The sequence below is a fragment of the Schistocerca serialis genome, chromosome 6 (assembly GCF_023864345.2).
Source record: "Schistocerca serialis cubense isolate TAMUIC-IGC-003099 chromosome 6, iqSchSeri2.2, whole genome shotgun sequence".
Lineage (NCBI taxonomy): Eukaryota > Metazoa > Arthropoda > Insecta > Orthoptera > Acrididae > Schistocerca > Schistocerca serialis.
In genome coordinates, this window is record NC_064643.1 from 528,429,270 (window position 1) to 528,457,022 (window position 27,753).

Genomic DNA, 27,753 nt, shown 5'->3' on the forward strand with positions numbered 1-27,753 from the left:
TTTGTTCCAATATGTGCCACAATCTTTAGCTGCTACACCCTGATCTTTCAATGACTGTCAGAGTAGTCTCTTCAACATGCTGAATGAGGCCCCCAGGCATATAGTGCACCTGGTGTTCCTTCTTGTCCCTTTCTGTCATTTCCCTAAGGGTATCATTATTCACCATACACCTGAACTACCTACAATTAATGGGCTCCTGCATTTTTGCATCTGCTTCCTCTTGACATGGGACAAAGCAGGTTTCGCCAGAACAGGTGAAGTGAGTCCCACTAGCTCAGTTTCAGTTTCAATGAAACACAATACCTCAGACATATTGGTTAGGGGGACCGGTACAACACCCTGAGTCCTCCATGTGTAATGCCTCGAGAATTTCGGAGAAAATTCTAGAGACACTCGTATTTTCACACCGTCTCGAACACACATTATTTTAGAAATAAGGGTGGTAAAGTAGAACTATGTCTACTGCCCCACAATTGTGTGTGTGTCCGCAGCTCGTGGTCGTGCAGTACCATCCTCGCTTCCCACGCCCGGGTTCCCGGGTTCGATTCCCAGCGGGGTCAGGGATTTTCTCTGCCTCGTGATGACTGGGTGTTGTGTGATGTCCTTAGGTTAGTTAGGTTTAAGTAGTTCTAAGTTCTAGGGGACTGATGACCATAGATGTTAAGTCCCATAGTGCTCATAGCCATTTGAACCATTTGAATTGTGTGTGTACAGAACAGACATGTATCGGGCGGACGATCGGCGCGAGCAGGTAGTCAACGAGCCCGCCTGAGAAGTTACATGTAGCGCCCATGGAGTAAACGCATCGTACTCTGTGAAATTAAAAAATATTGTTGGTATGAACATTTGGAGGTTGTTGAAAAAACAGACTTTTATTCATTCTCTCACTTAATGCCGTAAAGTCAGGACTGTTGCCTTGTTAAGCTTGGAGAGATTTATAAATTGTTTGTATTGAAAGATGACTGTAATAGAGACCGGAAGGTGTTGATCTTACGAGAAATGTTTAATGTATGAAAACTGCCAAGTGTTATGAGACTACAGTGTTCAAAGGAATCTCGAGTGTATCGAGTTATTTTAAAGTATAGAAAATTCCTCCAGAGTAGCATCTATTCTCTGGAGAAGAAGCCGAGCAGAATATCGTCGCCTGTTATCCTGAGAGAAGATCGGCGAAGCAGCTACAAGTACGTTCGACAGCCAAAAGGGGAGTGAGAGTCTTGCACATTAGTACCACACTGCCACCCTTAATCACCAGTAACCGCCAGAACGTGACGACCAAAGTGAGCAGGACACGAAAAGGAGGAATTTTTTTTTTTTAAGAAGATTGAGATAAGAAACAGTTGAGAGTTGTCATAGCAATCCATAATAACAAAACTAAGAAGATTTAGGTGTGGGGAGAAAAATCCTCACACACGCAGTAACCAGCCGACGCTGACGCAGTAACCAGCCGACACTGATGCAGTCACAGTAACACGTCATTGTTGCTGGTTGCCGCTTGAGTTGCTGACTTCGCGCCCGCCAACGCCGCGACCAACGTGTGACACTGGGGGCACCCGTGTAGTTCTCCGGTGCTGTTCTTACGCCTCACCGACGCAGCCTAAAATCTTATGCCGGGTGAGCTCAAAATAATAACTATTTGAATGTGAGCTAAAGTGGTTATTATTTATAGAGGTGACTTTTTTTAAATGCTAACAAGAGCTAGAAGCAAGATGAGTAGGAATCAAGGGTAACAATTAGCAGAACCAGTCACAGCTATCAGGGTGACTAGGGAATCGCCAGACTGGTTTGAATTAGTAAATTTGATTAAAGCACAAAATGCTTCTTTGAAAGACGAACTGAGTGCAAATTTAAGCCATAAGTTAGATTCAGTGAATACCCAATGAAATAGTAAATTAGATGCTCAGAGTGAAAGTTTAAGTCTGCTAATGACAGAATTTCATACTCTGAATAATACAGTCAAGAATCTGAAAGTAGATTTAAAGAGTGAACTATCCACATCTTTAAATACCCATGTTAATCAATTATTTACTGAATTTAACCAGAGACAGAACGAGCAATTACAGAATTTAACCAAGAAACTAGAATTTGTCATTGAAGACAAGTGTAGTAGTGTAGAGTCGAAGTTTAATGAAAATAGGATCATTTCAAAATGTGTGTAACATTACATTCGATGCAGTGAAACAATGGTTACATACTTTGAATGATTCCACTGAAGGACAAGATGAACTGTTCCCTATTGTCCAATCGCAAATTGCAGGGGTCAAAACTCGTGTAGATGCAGTAGAAAGAGATTTCAAAGAAAGCTAGCAACCTCAGACACTATAAATATAAGCAGTCTGGAGGAACAAGTAGAGGAATTAATCGACCGGAATGCGGCCGAGAGGGTAAACACAGATAACGTTCCACCACGTTTAGCGTCGTAACTTAATGATACTCACAAGGTTGTAGAAGTTTCGTGGAGAGAATTCAAACTTGTCCAGGACGGATTAGAACATAAAATGATTTTTCCTAATGTGGCGTTATATAGTAAAGGGATGATTGTTTCATTGTAGGGAGACCTTGACATAAAATTTAACAAAAAGTACTGGTATGCACTTGCTCAAGTGAGGTTAATATCAGATCCATGGGATCTGGGCGGAGTCACATCTGTTCCCCAGGGACATTAACAATCTGTGTTAACGGGCGGAGTGATGACCATCAGATCCCAAGTTGGGTTTAGTGTTACTTCCTTACTCGTTTTCCCACACCGAATTCTCTTCAAGTCTTATCCTGTATTCTGTTCTCATCCTATTATACTGTCATAGACTTAAGTACTTGTCTTAATGCGACGAACAATCAAGCGTGGCAACAAATCACTGACACCAAGATCATACTCCTTCTTGTGGAGGTAGCCGTAAGTGGTCTTGTCATTATACTCAGTCTTACTAGGTTTACGGGCACTATAATTCCCCGTTGTATATTCACCGCGATGAATTGGGTTGTTATACCAAGTCAAGACTGAAGCATTAGGTAATATATCAAAATATATGAATTAGCAGCATGCTCCACTCTCTTCGCGATGATTTGGGTTGTTATATCATGTCAAGACTGAAGCATTAGGTAAAATATCATAATATATGAATTGGCAGTATGCTCCGCTCTAGTATCGATGTAAAAGTCATGTGGATGATATGATACGGGTTGTCATGATATAATGCATAATATGATATAATTTCTATTCATGATGATGTGATACATAATATCTATTTGTGATGGTATGATACATAAGGTGATATAATATGTGATTTCTATTTATGATGATATGATACGTAATATGATATGACACATAATTCCTATTTATGATGATATAATACATAGTTTTCTACTTATTATGGAATAATTTATACCTTTTGCAAAATGTGATATGAATGGGGAGGGTTTGTATCGATTTTGAAAGGGGGTGGGCAGTGTAGGTACACAAGGTTAACACTACACACACACACACCACACCTTTCACATAACCCTCGCAGACAAGTGTGACTGATTCTTCACCATTTGCTGTTCCATAGGAGTTGCTAAGATCTTTCTTCGGGGGCTTCAAAGATGAAGGTGAGAATGTCCACTCTGTAGGAGACATTTAACATCATACCTCCTCCAGCTTCTCACTCAAGTACTGACAAAGTGGGGATCCTGGGGAAGGGAGGGAGGTTTCCTGTCTTTGGGGCTATCTTCTTTCTCTTCTTCGATCTTAGCAATCATTTATATTTTTTCCTTTCTTACGTCTCTTTTGAGTACCAGTCTATCTTTCCTTCTGTCCATATGCATACACTTCTATCGCTTAAGTCCTTCTCAATTTCCGTGGTTTTCTATAACCTTCAACTTATTTTACATAAGCTGGCCAAAGAATCAGGCTACACAACTACACATACACATACACACAGTGAAATACAAATACACAAACAGGGGGAATACAGTTTAAGGTAATGTAAGAACTGTCATGTGTTGGAGGGGAAAATTGTGCATATACCGATAGGTACGCGCACATGGTCATGTGAGTTGACAGTTTTACATTACATAAAGGTATGTACGGAGGAATATTCATCATTATGACGACAGTATTACATCATGGTAGATGTACATTGGTTACAGTGTATAAGGAGAAACATCTTGTGATTCGTTACGCCACAGTGTATACTTAAATGCACAGAATTGGTGTCAGTTTAACGACTATTCTGACGAATTGTAGGATAATGGGACAAGCAGAGTATAAGTAATAATATTCCCAAGTATGGTGTCTATTGGAAAGTTAGGACTAGAAGAGAAATGGAGGACTCAAAAAGGGTTAAAGGAAGTGTTGTGAAGCGAGTGTGATGGATAAAGCAGCATATTAATTTTTTCCAGGTACTTTTTAAATATAGTGTACATAAATTCAGGCAATGGGCGAGGAAGCCTAGTCATGAAGGATGATTGGATTGATAAGGGCAGGTAGGCAGACCCAAGGAAGGCTAACCTATACTGTGCAGGCAGGGGCACCAAGAAAGGAATTGAGCTGTACCATAGTGTATTAGGTATTTGTTTAAAGGGGCATACCTACCAAAAGACGAAATGGGAGATATAATACTGCGTGAAGAGCTTGACAGAGCACTGAAAGACCTGAGTCAAGACAAGGCCCCAGGAGTAGACAACATTCCTTTAGAACTACTGCCGGCCTTGGGAGAACCAGTCCTGACAAAACTCTACCATCTGGTGAGCAAGATGTATGAGACAGGCGAAATACCCTCAGACTTCAAGAAGAATATAATAATTCCAATCCCAAAGAAAGCACGTGTTGACAGATGTGAAAATTACCGAACTATCAGTTTAATAAGCCACCGCTGCAAAATACTAACACGAATTCTTTACAGACGAATGAATGGAAAAACTGTTAGAAGCCAACCTCGGGGAGGTCAGTTTGGATTCCACAGAAATATTGGAACATGTGATGCAATACTGACCCTACGACTGATCTTAGAAAATAGAGTAAGGAAAGGCAAACCTACTTTTCTAGCATTTGTAGACTTAGAGAAAGCTTTTGACAATGTTGACTGGAATATTCTCTGTCAAATTCTGAAGGTGGCAGGGGTAAAATAGAGGGAGCGAAAGGCTATTTACAATTTGTACAGAAACCAGATGGCAATTATGAGAGTCGAGGAACATGACAGGAAAGCAGTGGTCGAGAAGGGAGTGAGGCAGGGTTGTAGCCTCTCCCTGATGTTATTCAATCTGTATATTGAGCAAGCAGTAAAGGAAACAGAAGAAAAATTCGGAGTAGGTGTTAAAATCCATGGAGAAGAAATAAAAACTGTGAGGTTCGCTGATGACATTGTAATTCTGTCAGAGACAGCAAAGGACTTGGAAGAGCAGTTGAACGGAATGGAGAGTGTCTTGAAAGGAGGATATAAGATGAACATCAACAAAAGCAAAACGAGGATAATGGAATGTAGTACAATTAAGTCGGGTGGTGCCGAGGGAATTAGATTAGGAAATGAGACACTTAAAGTAGTAAAGGAGTTTTGCTATTTGGGGAGCAAAATAACTGATGATGGTCGAAGTAGAGAGGATATAAAATGTCGACTGGCAATGGCAAGGAAAGCGTTTCCGAAGAAGAGAAATTTGTTAACATCGAGTATAGATTTAAGTGTCAGGAAGTCGTTTCTGAAAGTATTTGTATGGAGTGTAGCCACGTATGGAAGTGAAACATGGACGATAAATAGTTTGGACAAGAAGAGAATAGAAGCTTTCAAAATGTGGCGCTACAGAAGAATGCTGAAGATTAGATGGGTAGATCACATAACTAAGGAGGAGGTATTGAGTAGAATTGGGGAGAAGAGGAGTTTGTGGCACAACTTGACAAGAAGAAGGGACCGGCTGGTAGGACATGTTCTGAGGCATCAAAGGATCACAAATTTAGCATTGGAGGGCAGCGTGGAGGGTGAAAATCGTAGAGGGAGACCAAGACTCAGAAGGATGTAGGTTGCAGTAAGTACTGGGAGATGAAGAAGCTTGCACAGGATAGAGTAGCATGGAGAGCTGCATCAAACCAGTCTCAGGACTGAGGACCACAACAACAACAACAACAACAACAACCTACCAAAACAGAAGGTGTCTACCATTGGGTAAGGTATGGGTACTGTGCTTAAAGGAAGAGGGCAGTATCATGACAAAAGTCACACAATTCGTAGAGATTATTCTGGTAAGTTTGAATTCTGGTTCCCACTCGCAGTGTTATGTTTGTGTGAAGATACATACACTCCTGGAAATTGAAATAAGAACACCGTGAATTCATTGTCCCAGGAAGGGGAAACTTTATTGACACATTCCTGGGGTCAGATACATCACATGATCACACTGACAGAACCACAGGCACATAGACACAGGCAACAGAGCATGCACAATGTCAGCACTAGTACAGTGCATATCCACCTTTTGCAGCAATGCAGGCTGCTATTCTCCCATGGAGACGATCGTAGAGATGCTGGATGTAGTCCTGTGGAACAGCTTGCCATGCCATTTCCACCTGGCGCCCCAGTTGGACCAGCGTTCGTGCTGGACGTGCAGACCGCGTGAGACAACGCTTCATCCAGTCCCAAACATGCTCAATGGGGGACAGATCCGGAGATCTTGCTGGCCAGGGTAGTTGACTTACACCTTCTAGAGCACGTTGGGTGGCACGGGATACATGCGGACGTGCATTGTCCTGTTGGAACAGCAAGTTCCCATGCCGGTCTAGGAATGGTAGAACGATGGGTTCGATAACGGTTTGGATGTACCGTGCACTATTCAGTGTCCCCTCGACGATCACCAGTGGTGTACGGCCAGTGTAGGAGATCGCTCCCCACACCATGATGCCGGGTGTTGGCCCTGTGTGCCTCGGTCGTATGCAGTCCTGATTGTGGCCCTCACCTGCACGGCGCCAAACACGCATACGACCATCATTGGCACCAAGGCAGAAGCGACTCTCATCGCTGAAGACGACACGTCTCCATTCGTCCCTCCATTCACGCCTGTCGCGACACCACTGGAGACGGGCTGCACGATGTTGGGGCGTGAGCGGAAGACGGCCTAACGGTGTGCGGGACCATAGCCCAGCTTCATGGAGACGGTTGCGAATGGTCCTCGCCGATACCCCAGGAGCAACAGTGTCCCTAATTTGCTGGGAAGTGGCGGTGCGGTCCCCTACGTCACTGCGTAGGATCCTACGGTCTTGGCGTGCATCCGTGCGTCGCTGCGGTCCGGTCCCAGGTCGACGGGCACGTGCACCTTCCGCCGACCACTGGCGACAACATCGATGTACTGTGGAGACCTCACGCCCCACGTGTTGAGCAATTCGGCGGTACGTCCACCCGGCCTCCCGCATGCCCACTATAAGCCCTCGCTCAAAGTCTGTCAACTGCACATACGGTTCACGTCCACGCTGTCGCGGCATGCTACCAGTGTTAAAGACTGCGATGGAGCTCCGTATGCCACGGCAAACTGGCTGACACTGACGGCGGCGGTGCACAAATGCTCCGCAGCTGGCGCCATTCGACGGCCAACACCGCGGTTCCTGGTGTGTCCGCTGTGCCGTGCGTGTGACCATTGCTTGTACAGCCCTCTTGCAGTGTCCGGAGCAAGTATGGGGGTCTGACACACCGGTGTCAATGTGTTCTTTTTTCCATTTCCAGGAGTGTATGTTGAGAAGAACACCTTTATTTACCCAGGGTTCCTCCAGATTGTAATAAATAGTGAACAAATCCATACTCAGAGAAAGTAGTACGCAAAGTAAGAGCAAACAGCAACATACCCTTGTGTAATGAACACTCAGAGTTTACGATTAGAAAGGGAACAGAGAGATCCTTGTCCGTAGAGAGTTTAAATTAATCCAAAGGTACATAATGTATTAAGTAATTAAGTGTTAAAAGGAAAACTGTTATAACCATGAAGTAATGTTATATAAATACGATAATATTTTACATAATGAACATGTATAAAATATCGTGTGTTCGAGCTAAGGAGGGGGATAAGGTAGTGCCTCGAGAATTTTGGAGAAAATTCTAGAGACACTTGTATTTTCACACCATATCGAACACACGTTATTTTAGAGATAAGGGTGGTAAAGTAGAACTAAGTCTACTGCCCCACAATTATGTGCGTACAGGACAGACGTGTATTGGGCGGGCGATCGGCACGAGCAGGTAGTCAGTGAGCCACCTGATAAGTTACATGTACCGCCCATGGAGTAAACGCATTGTACTCTGTGAAATTAAAAAAAACATTTTTGGTATAAACGTTTGAAGGTTGTTGAAAAAACAGACTTTTATTCATTCTCTCACTTAATGTCGTTAAGTCAGGACTGTTGCCTTGTTAAGCTTGGAGAGATTTATAAATTGTAAGTATTGAAAGATGATTGTAATAGAGTCTGGAAGGTGTTGATCTTACGAGAAATGTTTAATGTATGAAAACTGCCACATGTTATGAAAATACAGTGTTCAAAGGAATCTCAAGTGTATCGAGTTATTTTAAAGTGTAGAAAATTCCTCCAGAGTAACATTTATTCTTTGGAGAAGAAGCTGAGCAGAATATCGCTACCTGTTATCCTGAGAGAAGATCGGCAAAGCAGCTCCAAGTAAGTTCGACAGCCGAAAGGGGAGTGAGAGTCTTGCACATTAGTACCACACTGCCACCTTTAATTACCAGTAACCGCCAGACCTGGTCCCTGTCTATTCTATAGAGGATGCTTACATCTACCACTGCCATGACACTCACAGTCAAGTGGCTTCACATACATTGACCTTATGCTCACGAGTTTCTATTAACCTTTCTCCAACAGTTTCCTTTCAGTTTCTTGTAACAAGAATGTAGTAGTCTGTGTTTGACAAAATTCTTCATATGGTACCATTAAGCCAGAATGGGTTTTGTCATTTTAAATTACTTTACTTGGAATGCGCTTATGCAGCCTGCCGTTTATAATTTCTTTCAGCTTTAAGTATTTCAGTTTTAACCACAATTGTTCTGAATTTGCCACATCTGAACTAAATGTTCTGTTTGTTCTTTAAATAAGTTGATAGTGACTACCAGTTTAACAAAATACAAATATTATAACTTTCTTTGTGCCCTCCTATTCCTGGGGGAGTCTCACACTCTCCCAGTTTGTTAACATGTCTTTTGAAATAATTGATTTATCTGATCATAGTTTTTCCACTTGGAGTTTTGCCTAATCTGTTTTAAAAAGTGTGCATTCCACGCATACTCTGCCATCACAATGGCCATTTCTGTGTATAGTGCACACCTGACCTATCCAGGGTGATTTTGTAAGTCTTCACTGTGCTGTGTAGTTCTGGGAATCTACAGCCAATCTTGTCACAGAACCAGCAAACACACTGTGTTAGATCCTCCACCTGGCTCTAAATGACCAGAGGCCACTGATCAATCCTCAACGAAGATGGAAATCAACAGCTGCGTGAGCAGCTAGAGAGAGAGGGTATTTGTCTTCATCACAGCAATCAGCTCATTCATCACAATCTCACCACCCACAATCCCCAGCCACATCTATACATGAACCTATTCCTTTCAAAGGCAAAAAAAGTGGAAGGATTAATTGTGAGACTAGGGTTGTGCTCACATAAAAACTAAATTGAGACTGATGCACCAACATGAACTACTGTCACCTGACTCGCTGTGCCTAGTGCCAAAAACAAGTAGCTGACACACTATTAAACGCTATTTAATATTCACTGGTTCAAACTGAATAAGATGACTGTAGCGCTAATAGCAGTGGTGAAATACACTTTATGTCAACTATGCAAGGACCTAGTTCTGGTAAATAGATAAATAAGTACAGAAATTACAGATCGTTACACCTAAACTGAAGCCACTTGCTGCTTACTTCATCCTGGTGCTATTCAAACCAAGTGCGTACTCTATGAGCTTTGTGACACGTTGCATTGTTCTGCTGGTAGGTGCCATTGTGGCAAGGGAAAATTAACTGTGTGTGGGGCTGGAAAACGTCGCCAAGTATAGATGCATTCTTGGGTTGATCCACTATATCTTCCACTGTGACAGCATCACCCTGGGAAAGCCACAAAAACATTCCCCACACCACAGGGCATGCAGGGTGTTTTCTTTCACACATTTCACACCATACACACCAACAGCCATCTTTCAGATGTAGCATAAAATGTGATTCGTCTGAAAAGGCCACCTGTTGCCACTCAGTGATATCCAGTTGTGGACTGGCATGTAAATTCTAGACTTCGTCAGCAATGTACAGTAGTCAGCATGTGTGCATGAATCAGTCTACTGTTGTGAGGCCCACCCACCACAACGATTGCTGAATGATCACTGAAAAGGCACTATTGGTAGTCCCTTGGTTCATTTGAGTGGTCAGCTGTCCAACAGTTGCATGTCTATTCGCCTGTACACATCTATAACTTAGTCATTTCAGAAATTCTTCGATACTTGGCCGTAAAGCCAATGATCATGCCCTTTTAGATGTCAGATAAATTGCTCCATTTCAGCATTATGATGATGACCAGACTGCTTTCTGTGTCCTCCCCGACATGCTTTATACCCTTCACTGCTAGTGCTGCCACCTGCTATCAGTGAGTGGTTACTGCATATTGCTGTCAAACATAGATAGTGATCACACTACTGAGATTGGACCAAGTATAAGAAGCTATATTTCAACTCATACAAACATTCTCCACATGTGAGTAACTCACCCACTTGAATTAATGGTGCATGTTGGAAAGTGGGATGCATTGCTTCGAGTGATTTATGCCACACTTTACTCTGTTGTCAATGTGAACCTGTGTACCAACGTGTACTATGATTCATTTGACCAAATGATCTTTTTCCATGCTAGAAATGTCAAAAGGTTTTTGTATCTGCACTAGTCTCTGGGCCCTGTGGTGTCGTGTGATGTGGTGTGGCACGTCTTTAGTAATGTGGCTCCTCAATGGATGTAATTATCTGATACACAACTGGAAAGTGATTTTCTGCCCAGAATTCATCTGCCTTGTGTTACAAATGATGGCAGTCAATAGCAATTCTTGTCAACATGTTGCTGCCCGTAGCAGTTGATTCTGGTAGCATGGTTTTATCTTGTATCAAAAATTTACAATTCAAAATAAACCCTTGACAAAGTGACACCTTAAAAGTCCAATGTGTGTACAACCTAATAGATGGACTATACCGACGTGTCTTGCTCATGCCGACAACCATTGAAAGGTCTGATGACCACTCAGTCACATGTCATGCTATACTATCCCATTTGTTGTAGCACAAGAGCTATCTGTAATTAAACTGCTCATTACAGTATTCCATGCCCTATTCAGAACTTCCCCTACATTATTATTGGATTTGGTAGAAAAGTTTTGCTATTCGACAGAGTGCAGGTACCCCAAAAAGTTAACTAAACCAGATCACTGTGGCAAGACTGAACTTGACTATTCTTATTCTGTTGAGCTGTTTGTAATTATGTTTCCTGTAAACAATTCAGTAGGAACACAAGGTCTTCCAAAAAGGATGATCTGGTTTTAAGCATTTATATTTATTTAAGGACACATACTACAAGACAAATTGCAGAATAGTCAGAAACAGCCTTTTTTTTAAATTTTATGAATAAAACTGCTTATATCACAAATTTATATTAAACTGTAATGAGCAGTTTAGGTGAAAACAAGCTATCCTAAGACCCGAAACTAAAATACATGGTGACAGTTGCTAACACCTGACTCAGCTCCAGTGTATAGATTTAACTATGCACATCAGCTGTGCAGGTAGCAGCAATTGTTCCTAAGTATTTTAGTTTTGGATCTGAAGACAGCACAGTTCATCTAAAACTGATCATTACAGTTAAATTAAAAAAACTGTGACCTAGACAGTTTTATTAATAAAATTACAATGCAAGATCACGGTTACCCCCTGTGACACAACATAAACACAGCCTTTCTGTGAATTATTTTTTGTTATGTTATTACAACTGCTCAATGACCATGTTATAAATTGTTCTGAAACACAACAGGATAAGAATTATGGGACACAAAAAGTATGTTAATAGAATGGATGTGGCTCAGAGGTTTAGAGAGACACCGTTACAAGTAAGTCCATGTATTGATCATATTTACAATCCCACTTTGAAGCACAATGGCATATGCTCAACAATCAACTTTTTGCATGATGCAGCTTACCAAGTATGACACTGTGTCTGTGCTCAAGTATGCTTTTTGTTGACATTTCTGGATTGTTCTACCTGTGGTGGAAAATATTTGTAATTGGTATTTCCGATATTTCCAATCTGAAGAGACAGGATGTCTAAGCAAAGGAAAGAGTTCAAGTCCACCTTGTACATTTGATGAAAGAGTGGAGGGTATCCAGCAAGCTTTTGAGCTGTGCTCATCAAAGCCTACTTGTCACGCAAGCACAGAATTTACACAATTCTCCAGTCTAGCCAATGTAAAGGTGATGTTTGGTCTACAAACAATATTGACAACAATTACTAGTCTCTCCATGTAGGTGATAAAAGAAGGCATATGGTCTTTACAACTTCTCAGTCACACACTGTCTCAATGCTGACTAGCTCAATAGGGCGTATGCGACCCCAGAGTGCTGCTCAACATTCTTATCCAACAAGAGTTCCAGACATGACACCATGTAACATATTATTGAGAAAATACATGATACATGAAGGAAAGTGTTTCTGTTCCCTTTCAATTTGTTAGTAGAGGTAGAGAGAGGTAGAGAGAGAGAGAGAGAGAGAGAGAGAGAGAGAGAGAGAGAGAGAGAGAGAGAGAGAGAGAGTATAATGGCAGCAGTGAATTCCAGCAAATGAAAAAACTCTTGCATAAGGTGCATAGTCTTAATGTTGTCCATGTGGCTTGTGTACATAAAGCATTGTAATAACAAATAAAAAACTTTAGGGTTTGGAAGATTTTTTCAGTCTGTTCCTGTTCTGTAGCATTTTCCATCATTTAATATAAACTGTTAAAATCAAGTTACTGATTCTGAAATGCTCTGTGTTATGAAGGAAGAAAGACACATATTTTATGCCTCATCAAAAATGAAGTCATTAGAGGTGAAGCACTAGATCAGCCAGGACAATGGAGAGGAAAGGAATTCAGTTGTGTCCTTTCTCAAATGAACTACCCTGGTATGTGCCTTGATTGATTTAGAAAAAGAGTAGGGAATGTAAATTTGAATGGTGGGATGGGAATTTGAACACAGCTTTGTCCGCGAGTCCAACACTTTTAAGCAGTTTGCCATCCCACTCAGCAGACATACTTGCAACAAAAGAATAAAACAGCATTGTATAAATAATTCTCACCCATATGCTGACTGCAGTTTGTTAAATGGCTGTGCCTTTCTCTTTAGACCTTCGCGAAAAACTTTATCTGCTTTTTTAAATTCACCATTTCTAAATAGCTCATCTGCCCAACTTTTATAGAACAGAGCACACTGTGCACCAATACCGCACATTGAAAGTTGGTTATAAATCTGTAGGGGATTCTCAGCCATTTCAGCCTGAAAATAAGAAACATATAATGATGTGAAACACCTCTTTCACTTTAGATCAAAATCTTAAATTTCACATGTTATTTTCAAATAATAAGACACAAAACACTGTATAATGACATAAGATAGAATCTGCACTGATAGCTGGGAGTACAGATTAGTACTAAGTATATAAAGCTGCATTATATAAGATCCAGTGAGAAAAGATCCAAGAGAAGTGTGTATGTTGATTACAGGTAACACAACACAACTGATTGAAACAGACAAGACTGATAGAAATACTGGCAAAAAATCAGTAAAACACAATGTGTTGTAAATTACAAGATTACAGATCAACTATAAGCGCTTGTAGCAACAGTTGTAAAGCGCATGCTGGATGCTGGTAAAGTGTCACTGTCAAAGTGTAAACTAATATAGTTCATGTGAAAGTGTTCTGGACATCAAAATGGAGGCAGACAGATACAGTTCATGTAATAAAGCATTATTATTGAAAAAAAGTGACTGGTTGCAGTTGTGTATAACTTATTTACATTCAATATACAGCCACGGTTCTAAAATATCTGTAATGGATAAGCATAATCTGTCAACCAACTGTTTTACAAAGATGTCCTTGAAAGGCTCAAGAGAAGGGAGAATTTTACAAGCTATATGAATTAGGTAACAAGAGTGACTGATCTTATCACTATGAAATCTGGTTGGTGATTGCAGAGCAGCACTGTATCTCTGCATGGAAATCAATTGTAATTTTATTAATGACAGAAATTATTAATTTTACTACATTATTTTAAGAAAACAAACATGATACAATTTTAGTGAAATACTACCAGGAAAATGCTTATTTTCATACAGCAATAACGAACGTAAACCATTTTAACATTTGGCAGTATCGTAAATAATTTTAAAAGTACTGTGATTAATTTTATAAGTTGACATATTGATGTGACACAGGACGGTGATTAAATGTAGGGACTGTTTTACTACAGCAGTGATGGACAATAATGTTGTGCCACTTTACAATATGTGTAATGACAACAAGCACAGAGACTATTTTCAGCAATGGCGCAAAAAACCATGACCAATTTTTAAGATGTAATAAGACCAAGTAGCATCACTACAGCAATAACAAAAGAATTGCAAATATTATCAAAGTCCGTCACACAAGAAGTTCAATAAGAATTAGTGACATGTAGGCATGTCTATTACCACATGCCTGCAGCTTCCTCTGGCAATTACCTTGGCACTGCAAGATGACAGGTCTTGGCATGCTCTTTGGTTGATGCATACTTTCCTCAATTTGTAACAGTTATGTGTATGTACAAGTGTGCAAAAGTACACAGTATACTGCTAAATGAATGTGCAAGGGCTAGTAAACTAGCTGTTAGTAAGGTTTTTGCTTTTCATGACATGCTGCGAAAGTTGGTTGTCTAAGCTGATTCCTATTGCACATGTGTATGCGCAAGAGTGTGTCTGTCCCCAAATAACACAAAACAAAATTGTTTTAAAATGTGAAACACACATCACTAACATCATTTAAGTAATTTAAACAACAATTTTAATAAGTAAGCGCAATGTTATCTACTAATATGTCACACATATTTACTGTAGTCTTCGTATTATCCTGTGGGCATCTGATGATGGCCTAAGACCGAAACCATCCAGTAATGTAATTTACATGCATAGTGTATTAAGGGAATAAAGCTGACAGCCTATGGTAGTTAAAATGGTTCCATCACTGAAGCACCATAATGACTTGTATCCATTTTAAGACTTATAACACAAAGAAGCAATACTGATCACCGGGAACTAAAAATGGTAGTTCAAATTATTTTTAAAAAAGAAGGAAAAAACAAGATATACAAAAATGTACAAAAAAGACAACACAAAAAGCTATTTTTAACTTCGCCAGTGCCAGTTCAAAGCCCAGATCAAACAGAAGTATGAAAGATAAATACAATGAGTGTAAAAAGTATTGAAGCTGTTCCTCCAGGTAAGTAGTTCACAGAACAGATATGGTGTATTAGATGCTACAATATATATTCTGTACACAATGTAATTTCACAGCATACTCTGTGCCAGCAACACAAAACTCATACATAAAACTAAACTCATACATATAAATCGAATTACAATATGCTAAAATTATTACCATGTAACTAGACAATTATATTCGGACATCATGATTCCCGACAGTGAAATTTGCCTGGGAGCATACAGTAGGACTGAAAATACAACCAAGTATTCAGATGCTTTTAGGTTATGAGTTTGAAGTGCCTCTCCAGATGATGAAATATGATGGCAACAAACGTAATGTTTCAGATGCTAGAATATCTATTCTGTACATGATGTAAATACAGAGGATTAATTCTGCCACTTAATCAAAAACTACACATGCTCATCACTTCACAATGCAATGAAATCATTCCAACATGATCAAAACAATTATATTTTTGGCCATTGACCTTGACTAAGGACTGAAAATACATACTGATTACTTAAAACTATTCAAACAATTATATGTGAAGGAAAGTTGCTACTCACCATATAGCAAATATGCCGAGTTGCAGATAGGCACAACAAAAAGATTTTCACAATTAAAGCCTACGCCCATTGGCCTTCGTCAACAGTAGACACACATATAAACACATTCAAGTGCATACACACAGGCGCGCACGCACGCAGGCAAACACACACACACACACACACACACACACACACCTGCAGTCTCGCGCACTGAAACCACACTGCAAACAGCAAACAATTAAGTTTCCTCGCTTTGGAGCATCTTTCCACATGAAGAAGTGTGCTGGCAAGAAACAAGACTGTTGTTTCAGATGACACTATATCTATTTTGTACATGGTGTAATTGTGCAATACAGTGCCAGTAAAACAAAAATTGTACATATCCATCTGCTTATGATGCACTAAAATTATCACCATATTACACAGACAATTACATTCGGGTATCGTGATTTCTGGCCATGAAAGTTTTCTGGGGGTGCATAAAAGGGGCTGAAAATACAAAACATAAAAAGAATTCAAAAGTTTCAAAATTCCAACTATGAAGCATCTCTCTAGATAAAATAATGTGCTGGCAGCTTTATGTGAAAAATGCTGCCAAGTAGCAGTGTTGTACGGAATGCATCCTCTTGATGAGGGTGAACTATAGATACCAGACTGCAGAAGAATAGTGTGCAGTAGCATATGCCGACATGCCTGACACATGAAAACAACAGTGTCTCAGTGTCTGTTTTTCACCAAAACTAGAAACAAAACAAGCTGGCTTATCATACAAATGTTACAAAGACTACAGTGATCTCGTAAACACCATGGAACACACATTTTCTAAAGTGTTTGATTATTTTTCAACAGGATTAAGTTAATGTCACTTCCAAGTCTTTACATTGAAAATGTGTCACTTTTAACATCATTACTGATATTTTTCTTTAAACTACATTCAAATGAAAGTCAAAATTTTTTGCATGTTTGTTATTTTTTGTTACATATATTACTCATTCCCGCATGATAAAGGTAGTGTGGATGTTCATCACAATCCATAAAATTTAGGGCATGACAAATGACAATGTACATAAGCAAAGTAGTCTGCAATGGCACACGTAACATAGCAAATTGATCTTGGACATAGGAGGGCATAGCATGAAATAGAGATTTAAAAAAAAAATTAGATTAGTGTTTTCATCCCATTTCACTAGACAATCAACATGTACAGAATTCTTCAAACCAGTATTCATTATTGTTTAGCCACTGCAATGAAAATGCTGTGCAAATTTTAGAATGTGTTACAAGACTTTGCTTTTTACTGATATAAAGAACCATTTCCAAATATTGTCAGCTTAGTATAGACACTTGAAACTGATATAAGCTCTTTGGCCATCTACATTCAGCAAAAATGCTGTACCCATCATGTACACAAAAGTAAATGTGACATTAACTTACAATTATGATGCGACATTGTGACTAATGACCTGCCTGATGTCTCAGAGTATATAAATCAGACTGCTACCTACCTTGTTCCATTGTGATACTGAAAATCTAAAAAAAAAAAAAAAAAAAGTGTTGAAGATAAGATTCAATAAACCTTATTAATTGACTACTAGGACAACTGCAGATACACTGATGCAGCTCTCCAATGACATGTAATTAGATGACAATATGTAGGATATAGGCCAAACCATGCCTTGGCATTACACATTTCAGTCTTTCATTTTAACAGCTGAATCATTCCTGAAGGTAATTCCCTACCTGCATTGAGTTTAATGTGGACTCCATACGCACTGCTACTTGGCATTTTTTGCACAAAGAAAAAAACCACTTCTTGGTGGATTTGAACACAGTTCCTCTGTCACTGCACAACAGCATTTAATTTTTCAAAAACTTGGGGAAAAAAAAGGGGAGAGGGAGAGGGGGAGAGATAGGGAGAGGGGGGGGGGGAAGAGAGAGAGAGAGAGAGAGAGAGAGAGAGAGAGAGAGAGAGAGAGAGAGAGAGAGTAGAAGAAGAAGAAGAAGAAGAGAGAAAGAAAGATACCACTAGCTTCCAAAACTGTAATGAATATACTAACTGAAAATTTAAAGAGTTGCTCCTTTAATTCATCTGCTACGACAGTTTTTTAGGATCTCAAACAGTCACAAAAGTCGATAAATGGTCTGTGTCATCTTTGACACAGCTGGATTTGACTGGCGTGCAGACAGACTCACCCTTAACTGCAAAAGGTTTTTACCAACATATATTTGGAAGATCAGAACACAGACAACCCATCACAAAGTTTTATCCACTATTGTTTGGGTTTCCTGTTAAACTAATAGTGGCACCCTCCCCCTTTTGGTCTTATGAGTAGCTGATTGTGTTGAGTCATTGATAGAACAACAGCCTCCAATATTGTCACACCTCATTCAACACTTTGATGTTTAAACCAATCCTTGATTTGATGGCTATTTTACTTTCTCTTCTACTAATTAATGTTTTATCTTATACATCAAGTTGCATCATCACTATATCTACATTTGTAATTTGCATTATGTGAGATAGTGAGTTGACACCCATACAGAATTCCAGTTTAATTATAGAATTTATGATTTGCTTTTTGCATTCATTACTAGATTGTGCTGACGCAGCAACTGTCTGTATTATTTTAGGATGAACAGTAAATTACAGTTCGACATAGAAAGAAAGGGTGGAAAATACTCCAATTTCATAGGTGTAGAGCTCTCTTTCAACATGGTCGCTCTGCAAACTCAAACTGACAGAAAAATTTACTTTCATAACATTATTAGTTTCTAAAGTAGTGGGGAGTGTACTGGTACTTACATATTTCAGCCATAACTTTATGAACCTCACGTCTTGAAAATATTCTTCAGACGAATTAAACTTATTGAGGCAATTGTGCAACAACTTCTGAATGTTTTCTGTTCTCCCACTTTCAGGAAAATGTTCTTCTGCCCACTTTATGTAGTGATACCAAACCTCCAAAGGATCATCTCCATCAAGCGTGTGTGTTGAGAGAAATTCTCTGTAATATGAAAGAAAACAATCAACGATTTTGGAAATATTAAATGCAAAGCAAATCACACAGTACAGTAGTCAGACTACAGTGGATTCACTTTGCTGTAAGTAATGTCCAACTTTGTTTTTTTCCTATATACCAAGTATAGTGTTTTGGTTATTACATACAAGATGAAGGTGTAGGCCTGCATCTTAAGTTTCCATGCAGATGTATGCAGAACTGTCTAAAGAGATGAGCCATCACACAGTATTAATTGTATAATGACAAACTATCAAATTAAAAGTGTTTAGGGCACAAACAGCTGTGCACAGGCAGCCATTTTTAACCTGAAGCAACTGTGGGATGAGCAGGCTACTGAACAGAGAAACCAAATTAAAGTTTGAATTTAATGTCTAGTGGTGGGCAAGAAACCATCTCAGGGTGAAAAGCAGTGTGTGTGTGTGTGTGTGTGTGTGTGTGTGTGTGTGTGTGTGTGTGTGTGTGCGTCACAGGGGGCGGGAGGGGGGGGGGGGGGGGGGGGTTTGCACACGTGCGTGTGCTACAAACTGTATTAAAAAATAATGAAATATGTCAGCAGCAGTGCCCTAGATGGTACTGAAGGAAATTGGCATTTTATCAATTGGTAGCATTAGGTTAAAGATGGCTACTCATCATTTGACTTGTGTATGCTGAATTGGTATTAGGGTCAGTCCAAACGAAGTGGTTCAATAAAAGTTAAGTTGCTTCATCAGTTCACAGGTGTCGCGTCAGATAATGTTGCGGAAGCTTTACAACATTTCGACGAGACAGCTGCTTGTCACCTTTAGATGCTTACTGACGTGTTGCTGCAATGGCTCGCCAATGTATATACGCTGACTCACTAGAAAAGCGCAGCCGCCAAGGGTTGAGGCTATAATGTCATCGTAGACATATCATAGAGCACGATGACATCTAGTGCCTCCTGCTGGACAAACAGGCCACAGACTTCTCATTCGCGCCGCGGGAAAAGCCTGGCCGCAAATAGCGACATATGTAAAGTCTGCTTGTGTCTGTATATGTGCGAATGGATGTGTGTGTGTGTGTGTGTGTGTGTGTGTGTGTGTGTGTGTGTGTGTGTGTGTGCGCGCGCGCGAGTGTATACCTGTACTTTTTCCCCCCCTAAGGTAAGTCTTTCCGCTCCCGGGATTGGAATGACTCCTTACCCTCTGCTTAAAACCCACATCCTTTCGTCTTTCCCTCTCCTTCCCTCTTTCCTGATGAAGCAACCGTTGGTTGCGAAAGCTTGAATTTTGTGTGATTGTGTTTGTTTGTGTGTCTATCAACATACCAACACTTTCGTTTGGTAAGTTACATCATCTTTGTTTTTGAACTTCTCAATTGTAGGGGAATAGCATATAAAATATCAAAATATTTAAAAATGGTCAATTAACCTTCACTGGATTGCTTCATATGGATTGACCCTATATCTTCAAGTGATAAAACTGCATACCTCGAGAGTGACACACTGAAAGTGGATCTAGTTTATGAAAATAGTAAGCATTAATGTACTCAGCATACATATTTTACTAATGTATCTATAGCTTATGATCATATAATTTTGAGTCCAATTACCTAAAATCAATTGTCCTGCATGTGACAAAAATGTTATGATTCAAATTGCACCCAGAGAAAAAAGTTTGAAGTGAGGATTGTCCTCTTTCCTAAGGTAGGCACGGAAGTACTGACATATGACAGCAAGAGTTCAATCATCTGTTCACTACAGTCATGTATACCTTAATTTTACTATTGTCCCACACATGAAACCATACACATATCTGTGGGTCGGAGGTATAGGACATTATGTCACATTTACTAAATTTTACAGGAGAGCAGTTTGAAGGTATTTTACTGTGTTCTCCCCTAAATATCTTGGCTATTAATAGCATCACCGTAACGAAATTTGGTCATTTTACACTTTGAACATTAAGTATCATGTTGCTTTGCATGTAATAGCCTTTTTTCATTTTGTACAAGTTTTAAAGATATATAATGGACATGGTGTTGTATACCTCTCATAAACACGTTGCATTATGTGGTGCAATGCTCTTGATATTTAATGAATAATATTACTCAATCACATTAATTTCATTGTAAGAATATATTACATGAAGAGAACATTACTCACATTGTGGTACAACTTGCTGTACAAACATAAATATTATATTTGGTCCTAAATCACATCTGTCTCTTCTTCTGGATAGTCTGATATGTTTGTATTACGTGTGTGTTCTAGGTTCTTATAAAATGCATGACAAACTGAAGGGATATATGGCAACAGTGCCATTAAATCATTATATTTCTGCAGCAAAATAGGTCTTAGGACATCTGAGAGTTGGTTCAAATGTAATTGAAATGTAAGTCGATGTCTGCATAACCTAACAAAGTTGGCCTGTTTGTTGTCACCACAAAAGATGTTTTGAAGTACAAAATTCCCACGTTTTCCTATTTCACTTGTAACTGTATACACTTCAATAACAAAAATGGCTGTTTCTCCATATCCATTTTCCTCTAAACAAGGCGAGGCCTTTTGTGGCATACAGTGAATTAAAACTTTTGAAATCTTGAAATTCCATATTCTACATCTACATGGTTACTCTGCAATTCACACTTAAGTGCCTGGCAGAGGGTTTATCGAACCATTTTCATACTACTTCCATTCCAGTCTCGAATGGCATGTGGGGAAAAAGGTAGCCACCTAAATCTTTCCGTTCGAGCTCTGATTTCTCTTATTTTATGAACAATGTACTTGCTAGAAGTGTGTCTTACGAATTGTTGCCAGTTCCAGGATGTTAAAATGCTCATATTATTCAATTTCTTCCACTTCCTCTCCATCAATGCATGAACACTGTCAGCCTTCATGTGGATAAGGCCTTTTAGTAGAAACTTCTGAGTTATGGTGTTAATTTGTGGATACTTATGCAGTAACCAGAAAAAAACACATTATAATATTTACATTCCTATTTTGTCCACAGCAGTTGTCTGTGCAAAGTGTGATTTCTTCCACGTCATTGTCAGGTATGACACTACCTGCCCACTTCAAAACTGCTGTGCTATTTCACTTCCACCTCGCCCTCCTTTTGACTCATCCCACATCACACAGTAAACTGAGGAATCTGATGCATCATACAAGGTAAAAATTAAGGCCCAATGTTTCCTTTTATAGAAACTAATACTATTTGATATGAGTGGAGAAGGCAAACATTTCTGAAGGTCTCCAGTTAATACTTTGTGTGTTGGTGTTCCTCTTGCCTTGTTAGTGTCATTACTTTTTAGAAGATACCTATTTTTTGATTCATTCCGATGAGCAGTATGCTCATCTTCAACAGATCCCTTTTCAGCCATGCCTGAATCACATCACGTGTCATTTTCATGTGATTTGAATAACATATTGAACTGTTCATTAAAGATGTCTGTGTAAAGCCATTTTTTACCCCTTATCTCTCGGGCACTATTGTTTTGAATATAGTCATCTACGTATAGGTCATACATTTTTTATATGTTCAGTTCTGGTCCTAAATATTCTCTACTGTAGTGACTTTCACAATGCGGGGAAATATGTTCAACAGTTAAATCAGGAGTTTTTCTGCTAGGAGTATGCCTACCCCTTTAATCTTTTCTTACTACTCCACCTGGCTCCATGTTTTTTAAAATGTTTACTACAACTGTATTTGAGATAGAAAGAGTGTTCAAAAACATAATCTTGCACACTTTAACTCTTCCACCATTTATAGTAAAATAGTAGTTTAGAGTGTTTCCTTTGCACTTATTCGAGGCTAAGTTTCTTTTTCTTGAACGAGTTGTACTATGTTGCTCAACAAGCACAACAGCAAATTACCTTTTCATATCTGTAGACATTTCCTCATGCCAGTATGAATGAAAAATCTTCTGTATTTCAGGCAGTTTTTCTGAGCATTTCATCCTGCACATGCACAAAGGCAGCAGTACTTTAGCAAGAACAGTCCTACCCTTTTTATTGACATATTCCTTCCCACCAGCTACTTTGCATTTACGGACGTTATATTTCTGTTCGTCAGCATGAACTACACGCTTTTTACCAAGCTGTGGAATACTAGTTTTATTGTTTACTTTCCTTCCCACGCGTTCATTCGTTTCTAAAATTGCACAACTTTTTACAACACTTTCACTGTCACTGCTTAAGTATAAATCTTACTCTAGTATGTTTGGTATTTGTTGTTCATTTGCGACAGTTTGAACATTACTGTTGTTTTTTAACCTATTCTTTGACTGATTCTGTGTACTGTTATTGTCATTCGAATCAGCACTTGTCCCTCTTTAAGGTTCATAGGTTTTGTCAGAACTGGAGTCATCCTGTTCCTCGTTACTCAAATGCTCCCCTACATCTTCTTCGCTGCCAATAGTATGATAGTTAGCTGGATTAGTATTTGATTCTATAAAAAAATAAAAAAAAATAAAAAATAAAAAAGCAGGCCACATAATGGTTCCTCACCTGGTGAAATACAAAGGCCTCATAAGTTACGTTATGTTTGCAACCATATTATTCATTAATGTAACAACTTTAGAAAACATTATAGCTTACCTACTGAGGCAGCACTATTAGTGCCTTTAAGTAATGTCATAATTTTGTACCCACGAGAGTTTGGATTCATAATTACTAACTTCTAAAAACATACACTGGAGATAACGCTGTCAAATCCCATGTAAAACTGACTGGACTGACCTTATTTCACATTAGCACCACCAGAGTGTGCAAAAGTATACAGCACTACGTCCAGATGGTGTTGTATACCTCTAAGGTAAAGTGGACTTGGTGTTATTTCATTGCACTGTAGCTCCGCCAATATTTGATGTAGGACGTAGTGTGGTATACCTCTGAGTAGAGGACAAGAAACTCATATGATTGTGTCGATAATCTCATTTTGGCCAAAAATGGACATAGTGTCCTATACCTGCGACCCACAGATATACGAACATACGTAAATTACGCTAATTTTACTTAAATAATGCTGTAAGAGTATGAATTTACTCCTTTCTTTCAATATTTAGTTTCTGCCATAGACAAATAATTTAATTTTAAGATGTTCATAGGTTTAATTTGGTTTAGGTTTTGACAGAAATGTTTAGGTTTTGACCAAAACAGACGTTCACCTGTGCAGCCACAATGACGAAAATGAGAAGTCGCTGCAAAGAAGAAATTCCACAGTTTCAGAAAGAAGAAAATAAAAGAATAAATGAAATTAAAAAAACATAAAAAAGAATGTCTGATAGAACTGGAACTCCAGCAACTTCGAAAAAAGGAGTGTAATCGAAAGCGTCTTCAGAGGGCAAAACGGAAGAATGCCATTCTTCTGACCATTCCAACACCAACTATATCATCACAACAATGTCTTCCAACATTCAGCAAGATGTTATCAAAATCTGTCCAGATGTGTGGAGAGGGGGTGGGGGTGCACTTTGCACATTCCCTCAGAAAAATTAGTATACAAATGTCCAGGAATGAAAGATAGTACGTGTGTTTGGTTGAATGGAAAGAAACAAATTTTTACAAGAGGCCTTCCAGATCTTTAAGGAAGACTATAGTACAGATTTACATAGTATAGGCTTTTCAAAATCTTGTTCCTTGAGACCACAGACTGGTCTAGTTTTGAAATCCACTCATCCTGCCAATTCAAGTGTGAATTCCATTCTGAAGTTGAAGAGTCTGCAATACCATTTGTGTCATTCAACTTTAAATTCTAATTGTTGGCAAAATAAATGTCCCAGGAGGAAACCTGTAACTCCAAGTGAGCCTGAAAAAGCAATGGCTTGGAAAGAATGGAGAAAATATGATACTGGGAAGTTTCAGCTCCTTTATAGGGAAGGGTGTTCAGCAGAATTGTTTGAACTGATCATAGAACAATTTCCTAAAATGCCGCATCATGTGAATACTTGGGAAGGTAGTCCTTCAGACAGATTTTGCTATGTCATACTCCTGAAAGTATCAAAATGAGATTCAGAGCACATTGTGGTCTAGAAGTAGTATTCTTTTATTTACTGCAGCTACATTATACAAGAGAAAATGTAATACTTACTTGATATATTCAAATACTGCACACAACAAAGACACAATATTTGTCTATACAAAAACAATGTGTGATACAATCTGCCAAAATGAAACCAAATCTGATTCTGAAGAGCTGGTAAGTTGGAGTGACAGCCCACCCACAGTATTTAAAAATCAATTCGTGGTTACACTTCTTGATTTTTTGTTTGCAAGGTATTCCAAGAAATTTTCTTGGAAATATTTTGCCACTTCACGTGGCAAAGGTGTTGTGTAGGGATGAGTAGATATGCAAAGCATCTTGTATGCCAGAACACAGTCCAAAAAGAGTATGCAGCAATTTTCCAGTCTGCCAAGGGCTTCTACAAAGTGGCATCTGAAGTTTGCAAAAATAACGCTGTACTCTATGTGGATCATGAAACAATTAAGCAAAACATTGAACAGAAGAAACCCTAGAAAAATGTTCCTGGAATTCCAGGAATAGTGTAGTGTCATGTGGTTGAAATAAATGAAGAAAGAATAATCTGTAAAAAAGAGTGCCTTAGATCATGATGTAATTTACTCTTGCAAGTATAATCAACATGACACTTGGGGACTGAGTAACTGTGTCATACAATGGACAAAAATATCCTGAAGAGATTTGTAAAATTGACTCTGAGAGAATCAAGATATCAGTTAAGCACAAAGCTGGCCCAGGCACCTTCAAGTGGCTAGTTCCCACTGACTAAATTTATTACAATGACAATGAATTTGTAAAGATTACAATACCAGAAATTGGAAACAACCGTGCAGAGTTTTGCTTCTGGGAACAGATTTAATTGCCATAGTTTACACTATCTGCTTTTGCTTTGTACTGAACTGAACCAGACAACCTTAAAAACTGTTAATTTTAAAAACTGAATTTTGTTTATTTTGCAATTTTTATAAAATAAATTTTCAGACATAAGCCTATATCATTATTTTCAAAACTCTACTCTATTATGACTTCCTTTGTCACTAGGTCACACATGTTGCATAAACCATACATATGTATGCAGTTTGGGAAAATAGGCTAGTTAACTGGGTCCTTCACTTAACTTGTGCCTAACCAGATGTGTGCACAGAGTCCTGCATATGGCACCTCTGTCCCACAAGTAATAGAATTTTTCTTTTTTTCTGTTTCCAGGACTCACAAAGTTTAGTAGTATTTTGTTTATATCTAGATCTATATCTACACTCTGCAAACCCCTGTGAGGTGGATGGCAGAGGGTACATCCTACTGTACTAGTTATTAGGTTTCTTCCTGCTCCATTCACATACGGAGTACGGGAAGTGTGACTGATTGAATGCCCCTGTGCATGCAGTGATTATTCTTAACTTATCCTCAGGATCTCTATGTGAGTAATGGGTAATTTTCAAACTGATGGAGCACAGCAATCAGTTGTCCTTTCTTTCAGGTTTTATTAAGCAAATCTAGATTTTGGCTAGTGCCTAGCCATTCTCAATGCACTACTTCAGTTTCAATGCATTTCCTAGTTTATCAGTCCCGTGATGCTCGGGCTTCTGTCACAGTTCATTCAAAACTCCCTACATGAGCAATATGTAGGGGGTTGTAGTATATTCCTAAAGCAACCATTTTAAGTCAGTTCATGAAACTTTGTGAACAGGCTTTCTTGGGATAGTTTACATCTATCATCAAGAATCTTCCAGTTCAGTTCCTTCAGTATCTCTGTAACACTCTCCCATGGATTAAACACACCTGTGAGCATTCGTTCTGCCCTTCTCTGCATATGCTCAAAATCCCCTGTTAGTCCTGTATGGTATGGATACCACATACATGAGCAATATTCTAGAACCTGTTGCACGAATGATTATTAAGTAATCTCCTTTGTAGACTGATTGCACTTCCCCAGTATTCTACCAATAAACCAAAGTTTAACATTTGCTTTGCCACACTGCACATTCTCAAGAAAAAATTGTCTTATTGTAGTAACATGTTTCAATTAGCTAGCACAATTTATTGATTAACTCTTGATATGCGGGTTTTGTATTTAGTGCACTGCCCTGCATGGGACATTTGTAGGGCCTATAGAGCATTTCTTAAAGAATATGTAAAAGTACAACATGGTAGCGTAATTTATAGAAAAAAAAATTAAAAATGTTCCATACTTCGGATATGCAGTGCTGCTTTGTTACTTCTGACAGTCAGTAATGCATAACAGTGTTGTATGAGGGGAAAAAAAACTGCCCAGCAAGTGATAGTGGATTTTCCCCTCAGCAGTTTGGGAAAATCACATTAAATTTAAATTGTGAAGTCCAGACAGGAATTTGAACTCTTTAATAATACACCATCTCAATATATATCTATACGGCAAATCATGTCACCAGAATGTACCAATAACAGATGTAGCCTTCATCCCATACTGAATAATAATGTGCAGTCATATGCCCAGGTATGGAAAGAGAGCAAAATGCTGACAATATTATCTTTTGAGTCTATATTAGTTTTTGGAATGTAGTCTGTGGTGACTGATTTCTAGTGTAGCCTGACGTTTTGGTTTTGGGTAAAATGATAGATTGACTGGTAGAAAAACCAACTAATCTGAATTCTTACACGTTGGAATTTGCTCGATTTTTATGGTAGCTAATACTTTGTAAGTATCTGGGATCGATACATATAAATGTAGAAACTGTAACGGTTGTGATGCCAAA

At 39.0% G+C, this 27,753-nt stretch overlaps 1 protein-coding gene across 1 annotated transcript in view; it reads right to left on the reverse strand.

Annotated features, from left to right (window-relative positions):
* LOC126484437 (mitotic checkpoint serine/threonine-protein kinase BUB1-like) overlaps window positions 1-27,753 on the reverse strand; it is a 220,226-nt gene that overhangs the window by 191,573 nt on the left and 900 nt on the right. Inside the window, exons 2-3 of the mRNA XM_050107954.1 lie at window positions 18,830-19,031; window positions 13,319-13,515 (exon numbers count right to left, since the gene is read on the reverse strand). Coding sequence (XP_049963911.1) covers window positions 13,319-13,515; window positions 18,830-19,031 — 399 coding nt within the window. The remainder of the gene's footprint in view (window positions 1-13,318; window positions 13,516-18,829; window positions 19,032-27,753) is intronic.